The sequence below is a fragment of the Lethenteron reissneri genome, chromosome 11, assembly GCF_015708825.2.
Source record: "Lethenteron reissneri isolate LAM-NWPU_2019-01 chromosome 11, ASM1570882v1, whole genome shotgun sequence".
Taxonomy (NCBI): domain Eukaryota; kingdom Metazoa; phylum Chordata; class Hyperoartia; order Petromyzontiformes; family Petromyzontidae; genus Lethenteron; species Lethenteron reissneri.
Genome location: NC_083789.1, coordinates 5091802 through 5104296, shown reverse-complemented (window position 1 = coordinate 5104296; position 12495 = coordinate 5091802). Strand labels below are relative to the sequence as shown.

Genomic DNA, 12495 nt, shown 5'->3' with positions numbered 1-12495 from the left:
GGAGCACCTGTGAAGGCTGGTACGGTAAAGAAGGGGATGGGCAGAGGTCGCAAACGGGTTTTGATTCCTTACCCGTACCCGGCCGCACCAGGGTCGCAAATGGGTACCCGTACCCAGCCGGGTACGGGTACCCGTTCCCTACCCTGTACCTGTACCCTACCCGAAATGAGTGACAAACGGTTACTCACCAGTGACTCACGGTCTACCCGTACCCGTACCCAGCCGCACCAGTCGCAAACGGCTACCCGTACCCGGCCAGGTACGAGTAGCCGGGTATCGGGTAGGGTACGGGTATCGGGTACCCGGTTGCGACCTCTGGGGATGGGTGGCCAGCAACACGCCCAGCCACCTTTGTCTCCCAAGTGGCGAAGTTTACACATCGCACCAGGTACTCATTTGTGGCCGAGTCGAACTGTGACAGCCCAGGGTTCTACCACCACTGTACTACCACCTCGCACAATGGACATGTGAAAGAGGCTCTGTTCTGTTTATGTGTTTTTGTTATACATGTCTTAACCCACACCTCTGAATGTCCTTTGAAGTTCAATTTGTGCACGTTATAAATGTAATAATGAATGCTACCACTAATTGGTTTGGTCTGCTCTTGATTTTCGTTTGTAGGCTTGTAATCATCCCCTGAATCCCCTCCACCAGGAGATGAAAAAAACCTAATACGGTTGCCAAGAGACACGATTCACACTCCCCGGCGATTCGGTGAGTTGTAATGATTTGGTATGATGGCGAGATTGAACAATCGATTCTTTTTAATGCCTTCCAACTAACGGTGAAGCATTAAACCTGATCGGGCGTCTATCTGTAATGAGCGGCACGATACATTTCACGTGCCAATTTATGTTTTTGCGGCCTATGGAAGTCCTGGTTCCTGCACGTCTGCCAAAAGCACAACTGCTATCTATCACGAATCAAGTATTTCTAGGCTGAACGCACTATAAAGCCTTACAAAATGCATGCAATATGACTAATTTATCTGCCTCGTCTCGTTTATGTTCTCATTTATGCCGCCTCGATCGTACATTGCAAGCGTCATACATCAACGCAACGCATCTTAACAACTGCTTAAAGTCGTAAACAATCGATTTCTCGCAAGCACGATTCCACGCGAGTTACCGCCGGCATGAAAGTCGACGCTACTTTCGACACGCAGTCATTGCGGACAGGCGCGCGCCCCCCCCCACCCACTCCCCACGCGGCTCGTGCTCACCACAGCAGGGGGTCGTTGGCGAGTGTGTTAAAGCGCTTGCAAACGCAAGCCACGCGGCATAAGTCCTGCTCCAGCAGGTACGAGAACACCTTGAGCACCACCTCGTCCGGGAGCTTCTCCTGCAGGTATCGTTCGGCTGGGGCTGCGGGGGGCAGGGGCGGAGAGGGGAGGGGGGCGGAACACCAAGCAGGTAGCGCCATAAGATCTCTGTCCACTGCACGCTAATTTCACGGTAAGTCCTTGCTCAACGTGTGTTCTTCACAAAACAAAGTTTTCTCGAAAACGCGGTTCTTCCACACGGGAACCCTTTGCGCACAATGCGCACAGTTACAACGCGGTTTCTGAGCGGTCGATGACAAACTACTTTCTTGAGCTGCACGGCCGAGCGGTGGAATACATTACGTGGAATGATACGGTAACGCGGAGGCATACCCCAAGTTATTTGTCCCGCCATCTTACCGTGTGTGTGTTGTAGTATATCGTATCTCGGCAGACTTCATAGTGACATTTTTTGTGGGGGAATAGTTTTCGCTTTACGCGGCACTTTTCAGGAACGCATCTCCCGCGTTAACCAAGGACTGACTATACTCTTTGGTTCTTTTGGTAAAGTGACTTTACCGAAAGAACCAAAGAGTATGGATCCTTGAAGTCACGAAAACTTCAAATCTACAAGGACTGACTGCACACTAAATGGTATGCGAATTGCACTGCGGGTGCCCTCACATCTCTTTATGCTTCTTCCATCACACTGCTCCCACTTGGGAATTCCCCACCAACCTCCTCCAATTGTCTATTTTCCCAAGCACTTGTATAACTACTGCTCACTTAAAGAAAATATGTTACACTCTTATTTTTACAACTTTAACAGTGCCACGCGGTATGTTGCTAACCGCTTGGCGTGATGGACCTGTGCTCAGGAACCGTAATAAAACATTACTAAAAAACATTGCACCCAAATTGTACAGTGTGCTAATAGTACGTTGTACCACAATTATATATTGTAGCCTAACTTTACGCTATTGAAAAATTTGAGTGGTAAGTGTTGTATGCTATGTACGTTGAACTTCTTTCGCACTGGACGTAGCCAGCCGTGCTAACCGGAGGTGGTTCACAGCAAAGCAGGTGGCACCGTGACACCCATGTACATGGTTAGCTCTCGTTGTACACCGCATGCAGAGGAGTCGAATGGAACCGGGAACCGGAATCAGGAACTGGTTTCAACCGTGACATTTTCTTGAACAGAAACTGAAAATCAACTCCAAAACATGTGCTTTTCTGGAATTATACCCCTCCCCCCCCCCCCCACAAAAGAACACACTTACCAGTTAAAACCTGTGGGGTGGTGGGAAGTGATATGTTTTGTAGCTGTGGTGTTAAAAGTAAAGAAAGCCACAATCCCCAGCCAAGGCCACAGTTATAACCTATTACGCTAGAGGGCATGTTAGCCGTGGTCCCGACAGTGACTCGGTGAAACATTGTGCAGAGCTTCAGGACTCCGCAGTCAGTCAAGTCCACAAGGTGAGAGACGGTCATGCTTGCCGAGACTCAGATAGAGATATTTCTAACTATAGACAAAGATCCCCCGTATAGGCATAAACAGGCTGTTTGGGGCAAGTGCTGTTAGCGAGTAGCAACCATGAAGGCCGGCACGGCGCACGAGGGCAAGGTGTGGCCAACACCACACCTGGTCGTCTTTGTCTCCCCAGTGACAATGTTCACACATCGCAGCAGGTACTACATATGTTCCTCTAGAAACATAGACAAAGTGAGAGCTAGAGATGCCAATTTTGAAACGAGAAACAATCAATTTTCTCTATATTTAACAGTACATTTTTATTTCAAGTGGTTAACTGGAACATTTCGCATGAAAACTATTTCTCGAATGATATCATGCGATTGGTAATATCCACTGTGAAGAAGACTGTGTATTTTACACTGTACGCTAACTGTACATTGTACACGAATAGTTAGTGCACCACTGCATTGCACTGTTACACACCCTCGCCCTTTCTACGCCTCTCTCTCCCTATTGCTCCATCTCTCTTGCTGCCTCTGTCTCACTCAAGACATTCCCCGTCTCTCTCGCTCTCTCTCCTCGATCTCTATCGGACCCTCTTGCTCTCACCATGTCTTTCAACGATCCGAGTCGGGCGTTCCACCACACAGGACAACGAATCGCAAAGAGGCTCGGTGGAGTTGCGAGGAGGTGAGGAAGGGTACTCACGTGGCGGCTCCTGGGTTCGGTTCGACATGCGGGTGCGCTTTGCACGGTGGCTGGAGCTCTCGGTGCTGGTCGACGACATCACCTACAAAAAGACATCATCAACGGCCACGGATCAGTTAATCAATCTACTGCTGGGTGAAGATCTCCCACCCCACCATGCTGTGTTCTTGGCTGTCCGACATGAAATTTTTCAGCTTTTTTCAATTATACATATATTTTTTATTCAGGGTCAGGTGGAACAAATTATAGAAATCAATAGATGACATAGCAATGATAGTGTACTAAAATGTATAATCACTGAGTCTCAATACGCTTATTGGTTCAGGAGGGTCCTGTATCGGGATGTTTGGCTTCATGTGGGAGTAACCAGAAAATCCAATTGGAATGCAAGGGGGTGACACTAAAAGCTCCATACAGATCACTTGAAGAATTCATTGATGAATTGTCATCTCCAGGCCACCTTGCCGCCCAAGGCAACTCCTGGTATTTCCAGGCGGTTTTCCATCCAAGTACGAACCTAGCCAGACTTAACCCCACTAAGCTTCTGGTATCTAATGAAATAGAGCACATTTAGGGTCATTTTGTCTGAAGGAAGTGACATCCCTCGAGCCATAATTACAAACCCATGATTGAAAAGTCTTCTTCCTTCCTAATGTCACTTCAACCTCATGTCAGATAGCACAGGACACTCAGCCGATGGATGCAACTCCAAAATAGCTGTTCGATGAAATCCGAATTAGAGGAGATGCTCTATTAGTCTTATAATTGTTATCTTGCATCAAGCCATAACAGCTGAGCTGTAATATCTTTGGTGCAATGGATAGATAGTTCAAGCGTGAATCGGTTGAGTAGATAGATGAGTAGGTTGCCGAGTGGGTGAGTGAGCGAGTTTGTGAACAAGCGAGCGGATCAGAGTGTGAGCGAGTGGGTGAGTGGGTGAGCGTGCAAGTGAGTAGATTAACAGGGCGAGCGAGCTCCTATGTGAGCGAGCTTGTGAGCGAGTGAGTGGGTGAGTGAGCGGGCAAGCGGGCGAGCATCTGAGTGGGCGGGCGAGCATCTGAGTGAGTAGGTGATCAGTTGAGCGAGCGGGGGTCACGTGTGGCCGAGCGAGAGGGCGAGCGGGCGGAGGCGGCGCTCACCTCAGCCGGGTTTGCTGTCGGTGCGATTTGCCGCTTGCACGTCTGTGGCTTCCGGCGCAGCTGGTAGGGGCTGCGCACACCCGGCGCAGCCGGGACGTCCGCCGCACGTGGCTGCACCACGGCCGGGCCGGGCGCCGGCGCCTGCCCAGGACCGGGTGCCGGATCCGGAGCCTGGATCCGAGCGCCATCATCTGTCGCACACACACACACGCACGCACGTGCACATGATTCACGTTCATCGCAAACACGATACACGTTTGTCTCGAATGCGTACCCGCGTGATGCAGTTCTTGTTCATCAACACAATACCCTTGTCGATTTGTACAGCATCTAAATGGGACTGCGCATCTCAAAACTGTAAAACAAAATAGCAGCCAGTGGTGGCGCTCTGTGCAAGACTGTGGATCTCTGGGAAATCTATGGCTCTTTGGCGAGTCTATGGATCTCTGGTCAGTCTCTCAGTGTCTATGTAATTATGCATAAGTCCAAAGAAACCTACATAATGTAATTTGGATTTACATAGGATCTCATTATGACTGCATCTCAAGATGCTCGACAGAAACAATGGGCATAGTTATTTTATATAGAGAGGCAGTCAGTTATAGGCAGAGGGAGAAAAGGTCTTGGGCCTGGAGCTGAACAGGGGCAGGGAGTCAACAGCATGAATGGAATTCTGTACCATGGGGGGTCGCAAGGACCGGGCTTGAGAAACAATGGTTGAAAGGAAGATGCAACCCATGAAAAATTTTCTCCAATCTTGATCATTAAATGTTTTTTAGGGAGAGGTGGCCGATAGGGTCAGAGGGCTGAGTTGACTGAAATCCTGGGTTCGACAATAGGCAGTCAGCCACGTGTGATTAAACTGAATTCTCAAGTGTAAGGAGTTGATCGACAGCACTTTTACTTGGATAAATTCCAGCTCTCAGACATCAATATATCGGTTGCATTGTCATGCAATGAACAGAAACTGTTTGTGGCAGGGCAGGTGGCAAAGTGCTGCCCCCTGTTTTGTGGACAGAGGTCACTTGAGATCTCAAAAGTAAGTCTGCGAGTTCCGCTTGTGCGGGGTGGAGGTTTTCTAACACGGCCACACTTCTGCTACAGGTCCAAACGTATTCCTTGTTTCAGGACATGATGCCAATCGTGCAATCTGGATAAAAATTAGGGACGGCTTTATTTCTGTAATGTCTCCAAGCGCTCTGGAAAAAAGCAGTTGGTGGTCCCAGACAATGCCTGTGGATAACACAAATAAAAAATATACATGACCGGCTTCAGTCCCGTTATGACCAGGTCAGTCTTTCAGTCCTCCGTCAGGGGTAGACACAGCCCAGCTGCCGTCATAACCAGCATTCAAAGTTCTCCTCCTGTAGATTCATACCGAAGCTGTGTCCCGGGCCATCTTAAATATGTTTGAAGAATTGTTTAATGTAAAAAAAGACCTTAAAACTATGGTTAGGCACGCCACTATAGTGTACTCCGCTGACACCACTTCGCCGATGTTATTTAAAATAATACAGGAGAGACGTTACGGTGATGTCACTCGTGCACAATCATGTGCGCAACCACAATTTTAGTCTCTTGTTGTCCCAGTTACATCTTCCGCAAAATAATATACCAAGTGGATATCGAAGTGTTGGACACAATAAAAATTAATGAAGGCAGTGCAAAAACACAACCAAGAAAAATCGGACATATGGATTCTGTAATGCTTTTCTGGTCACGCGTTTGTCTTCGGAAATATTTAATCAGCGATAATTATTCATACTAAAGTATCACTTGAATTTGACTATCTTTATGGGCGTTATCACCCCCCCCCCTTCCCAACAGAGATAGGCAACAGGACAGAGATACTGCATTAACGTTTTCAAACTTATTTGGCACGTGTTCATAAGATACCCCATGCGAGCGCACCCAGGATAGAAAAAAAAATTAACTGCAGCCCTCACGGCACCCGACTTGGCATGCAGACTGCTCAGATAACGGCTAGAAGTTCAAGAGGGCCCAGTGACTATTAAAGTTGCATGACTTCAACATCTGCGACATCCAAATAAAAACGTTTAGCGGCAGTCAGCTCCCGGAGGACGAGAATTCTGTGCCTCTGCAGAAGGGCAGCGAAACTGCCGTCAACGAAGCGACCAAAACCAAGTCATCAATAACACACAATTGATTTCATTATGCTTTCAAAAACCAGTTCATGCGCAGCCATTGCAAATCCGGACGTACATTGTACATGAGTGTCATAGTCTGACATTTGTGTGTGCACAAAAAAATAACATTAAGCGAGGTGGTTGTGACGATCAGAGATTGGAGTACCGAGCCAGCGCACTTATGAGATCCTGGGTCAGCCACACACGATTAAACTGGGTTCTCAGGTGTAGCAAGTTGATGGGTTTCAGCCCCAGTCACCAATAACTGCACAGAAAAAATGTATAATGTTAAGTTTAGTTTTACACTTAAAATTTCAGCTTTTAAAATTCAACATAAGTTTGACTAACATGCAACAATGTCACTGCAGAGCACATGTGGAAGTGTGCCCTCTCTACTTTGTAACGAAAAGAAAAACCTTGAATGGATTATCTCGTGGCATCATTCCGAGAGCGCGTTAACAAAAAATGTTTGTATTTTAAAAATAACCAAACTAAAATAACGCTTCCCTGCCATCTCAATAAAATGGCATGCAATGTACAATTTGGCGGTGGTAATGCATCACACCGCCCATGTCAGGACAGCTAATGAATGGAACACCTCCTTTCTGCACACGCTGCTTTATGTACGCGCGGAAACGTCCAATACAAGATGCGTTATTTTCATGGTGGGGGGAGGGAACAGGCGTGTGGTGGTCTGTGGAAGGGATGGCGCAGGGGGTAGTGAAATCGACTTAAAATGGAAATGGCCAAACATCCCACTGCAAGAACCTCATGCAAAAAGTATCAAGGCTGACTTGAGACTTTCCCCGATTACTAAACTACATTTATGTATTGTTACTCTGCTGGCAACCAAATTACCCTGAACGTGTCTGATCTCAAGTCAGATATCAGAAGTTGAGGATCGAGTCTCGTCAGAGCCTGGACTGCAGAGTGCCGAGACATACCAGATATTGGGCTATGAAGTGGTCAGAAGGTGGCAGTACAACAATGGATCGTTGAATCTATGTGTGCATTGTTGGAGCTTCGAGTGATATACTGTACCATACACCGGCATGGTGTACTCGGAGCACTTGTTCCCTCCCACACACCAAAAACGAATTAATGGAATTGGCCAAACATCGTAATGCAGGACCCTCCTGAATATATTTTATGTCTCAGTGAGGCTTTCGTGTATAAATGATGGGCATTACCATGTTATTATAACGAAGGTGGGGCGGGCGGGGGGGGGGGTCGGTCACCTCCCTTGACACATTTACATACTTACTAATTACCCAACGCATGCCATGTGGACTGGCTTAATTTGAATGAAGATTGGCAGACACAGAGAAAGGTTGGCAGTGACAGCATGCGAGACTGGAGTTTGAGCAGCCCTGGCCTACACACCTACTAACGCCGCACTGGATGTATCATGTTAAAAAAAAACAGATGTACTCTACAAAAACAGGGGACCGATCTTTGCTAAAGCACTGCATGTTGGAGGTCAAGACAGAGGCCAAGCTTATTACAATACAGCAGCATGCTTAGTTATCCGGCTATCACATTCAATAGGGTTAGCCTTGTTAATATGCAAAGTGACTCGTGTATGGCTTGGTTCAGTAACATTCAATCAGGTTCCAAAAGGCACAGTTTTGTTTATATACAATGCGAATACACACGGTCAAGCGTGGTGCGTGTACATGTATGTGCGCATCTGCATATGTATGTGTGGACATCTGTATGTAATGAGGTGCATGTATCTATCTGTGCATGTATGTAATGTGGGGAGTGGTGGTGTAATGGTTAACTCGCTGTGCTACGATCCCGGCAACCCGAGTTCGATTCCCACTCACAGCCAACACCATTGATGATTATCTAAACTGGTCCTGGGCCTCCCCTAGGTCAACTCAGCCTCAAATAAGTACCTAGTGTGATGTGTAAACATTGACACTGGGGAGACAAAGGCGGTCGGGCGTGGCCACACCACCCCCTCGTGTGGTATGCCGTGCCGGCCTTCTTAGGCTGCTTGCTAACAGCACTTGCCCAAACAGCCGGTTTAGGCTATGCAGGGGATCTTTGTCCTTGTATGAGGCTGTATGTCTGCAAATCTGTGGGAAACTGTATAAGCATGTCTGAAGCTGTCTCGTGTATGTCTGTATGGCGGTATGTTAACATCGGTATGTCTGTGCATCTTTGTATGGGGGTGCGTGGGCATCTATATATTTGTCTCTGTGGAGATATCCACGTGTACAGATATCCACTGTACATGCATGCCTGTGTGTCTGCGCAAGTCTGTATGCTTCAGTGTGCATCTATAAATACAGTACATACATCAACAGATGTATGGCCTGTCTGTGTAACCACTCTCTGTGTATCTCCTGTATGCCTGTGCATCTCTATCTGTCTAAGTGCATCTGTAAGTGCATGTCTGTGTAGCAGCTGTACGTGTCTAAGTTCTACAAATCTTTATCTGTGGGTCTTCATACATCAGCACAAATATCTATCATTCCTGCATGTGTCTATATGTGCCTGCATATGTCTGTCCATGTCCAAGTGTGCCTGTAAAAGCATGGTTGGTGTGCCTATGCGTGTCGTTACACATCCATGTGCTTCTACACATCTGTGTGTACATATGCCATTGTATGTTGGTACTGCATGTGTCTTTAAGGTGTACCTGCATATTATGTGCATCTGTGTAAAAAGGCCCTTGTACAACGTTTGCGTCTTGCAAAGCATTATAAGTCAGCGTATGTACACAGGTCTGTGTATCTGTCAGTACTCTACGACAATTGTATTTGTGCTTGTGTACCACTGCCACTAAATAAATTGTATCCGTCTTCGTGCGCTTGTACATCCATGTCCGTGCGAGTCTGTGCGCTGGATGCGGTTGCTCCTGTACACATATCTGTATGTTTGCACGCATCTCCATGCATCAGTGTGCTTCTATAAATGTCGGCAAAATGTACATACGTCTGTGTGTCTGTCAGTCCATTACACGTGTCCCTGAGTGTTGGACACAAGGCCCTCCCCGTGCACGCCTCTCTCTCCCCTGCCTGCCTTGTCTGGGGTGGCGTCACGCCACCCTGACCCCCAGCCACAGATGGGCCCCTCCGTGACCCCGCGGTCCCATAGGCCCCTGTGTCTCAGAGCCATTTCACCGGCACATCGCCGTGGTGAAAATGGACGCGCATTACATTAGGATGAATCAAGCCACGACACATTGTACTTTAACAGGCCGCGAAACATCACGGCTACAAGCACATGGCACACTACATAACGCTACTAAATCACTGCTACACCCCATGGCATACTACATCAGCGCACATCACGTACACTACATCACCAATACACCACATGGTTCACTACAATATACTACATCACATCCACTATATTATATACACGACATCACCAGCGTACACTACATCACACGCGATATAAAAAAAAATATCGATAAATCACACATGACCATTATACATCATATCACACCACTTCACAAATCAGATCACATCACACACGACGTCGTACTACATCAAATAGTATCTATCACATCACATCATACCCCATCACAGCACATGTTAGATCAAAACGAAATTGCATCAAACAACATGACATCACAAACACAATACCAAATGACATTAGACGACACCTCGCATTACTCCAGATACCACATCACACAAAATCGCACATTACAGACCAATACGTCACATCAGACACCACACAACATACCAATTGCATATCGCACCACATCTCATACATAATATCACACTATACACATTGCAACAAAGGACATCACACCACTTCAGATAACCTAACATCATAGATACATCACAAACGATACCACACATGATACATCGCCCCACACATCCCACACCGTAACATACAGTACTAACATTACTAACGCAACACATCATACACTACTCCACAACATCAAATACACAAAACACATCACTGCATACCAAAGACTACATACATCATATCACAGAATACCATACACCCCACACACAATTCATCCCAGGCACACCCCTACACATCGCATACCACACACACACACCAGACTGCACATCACACAACGCTCCACATAGCAACATCTCATCACCAATCATACCCCACGAGGCATACAACCACACCACATCATAGCACACCGCAGACTACATCACAGTAAAGAACATCACACAACACATCATCACCACATCAGACCTCGTCACAGACCACAAAACCACATACTTTTGCACACACACAGACGATATCACAGCACAGAACACCATATACCACGCTACATATCACACACCACGCATCACACCATCACCACACATTGCATACCACATACAACCACAGCATACCGCAGACATTACAGCAAAGAGTAACACGCACATCACACAACACATCACCACCACACGACATCATTACACATACACAGCATCACATCACCCCCACATATCCCCGAGTAAAACAACCTTTTGACGCTATTGTCAGGCTTTTTTTTACACTGTACACCATCAAACAATTGTAACAACCACGGCGCGATAACCGATAAGCATAACATTTAACAAGAGAATCAGCCTCGTGGATAACAAACAAACCAAACATTTTTTGGGACGTCGCAATTCGTGAATGTGCGAGGGAGGGAGGGACGAGTCTTGTGCCACAGGCCTCGACACCGATGGCAAAAGAAACAACTACAAACAACAACATATTAACAACATACTAACAACATACAACCACCACCAGCAGCACCCGACAATGGCCATTTCCCTAGCAAACAGAACGGCCTCGTCACACTGGGGGGTGGTGGTGGTGTGTAACCAATGCTTACCAGACATAAACCATCACAATTGTGAGGTAAAACTTACGCATAGCAAAGCACATATCGTGTAAAAGAAACGTATCGTTACCACCACCACCACCATCATCATCCTTCACGTACATCACCACACGAAACGCCGCGAACATCGTTCGCCCATCTATACAAATTACATCGCAATTTTTATTATTTCCCACACACCATTGTCATCGTTATCTAGACACATTATTGGCGTTGTTAATAACGACGAAGAACGCTGCACAGAGGAGAGACGAGAGAGAGAGAGAAGGAGACGTCGGTGGTGGTAGTGGTGGTGGTGAAGGAGGGAGTCGGAATGGAAGGCGAATGGACACCAAAGAACCACAACAAAGCGGCGGCCCCTACCGCTCTCATCGCCACCGGCACGACAACAACAACGATCGGCGATGGTGGCCAAGATGATGACATTAGAAGCCGTGATGAGGGGGGCTAGGGGCCTTACCGGCTCCAGCCACTTCGTCTCTCTCCGCCGGAGGTCGAAGCCGCGACATCCGCCGGCTTCGCCTGCCCAGCCTGCCCGAGCTCATGGCTCCGGGACCCCGAGAGCCTCGCCTGGGCCTCTCGCTGCTCTTCCCCCTCCTCCTCCGCCGCCGCCGACTCCTCCCGTCTGTCAGTCCTCCTCCTTCTCCTCCCTCCGCTGTCGTCCTGTCGTCGTCGTTTTAGTTCGTTACGACAGCGCCATGCTCGAGCTACAACCGCTGCCGCCCGTCCCCTTGCTCTGTCGCCTGTCGCCTTCTCCACCGCGACGACCACCACCGCCGCCAGTAGTGGCGGCAGCAGCAGCAGCAGGCGAGCAGCGCTTTCAGCGGCAGCGCTACGACGTCCTCCTCCTCCGCCGCCTCCTCCTCTTCGTTGTCGATGTCGTCGCTCGCCGCGGCGACCGTGACTCCGCCTCCTGCACGGCCGTGCCCCGCCCCTCCATCCTCCTTCCCCCCAACCCCTCCCTC

The 12495-nt window shown here is 48.0% G+C and overlaps 2 protein-coding genes across 2 annotated transcripts in view; both read right to left on the bottom strand.

Annotated features, from left to right (window-relative positions):
• Nucleotides 1–12460, bottom strand: part of LOC133341312 (F-box only protein 11-like) — a 31487-nt gene extending 19027 nt beyond the window's left edge. The window contains exons 1-4 of the mRNA XM_061549830.1: nt 11991–12460; nt 4586–4776; nt 3447–3528; nt 1223–1364 (exon numbers count right to left, since the gene is read on the bottom strand). Coding sequence (XP_061405814.1) covers nt 1223–1364; nt 3447–3528; nt 4586–4776; nt 11991–12075 — 500 coding nt within the window. The 5' untranslated portion in view covers nt 12076–12460. The remainder of the gene's footprint in view (nt 1–1222; nt 1365–3446; nt 3529–4585; nt 4777–11990) is intronic.
• Nucleotides 12159–12495, bottom strand: part of FH (fumarate hydratase) — a 7047-nt gene continuing 6710 nt past the window's right edge. The window contains exon 7 of the mRNA XM_061549638.1: nt 12159–12185. Coding sequence (XP_061405622.1) covers nt 12159–12185 — 27 coding nt within the window. The remainder of the gene's footprint in view (nt 12186–12495) is intronic.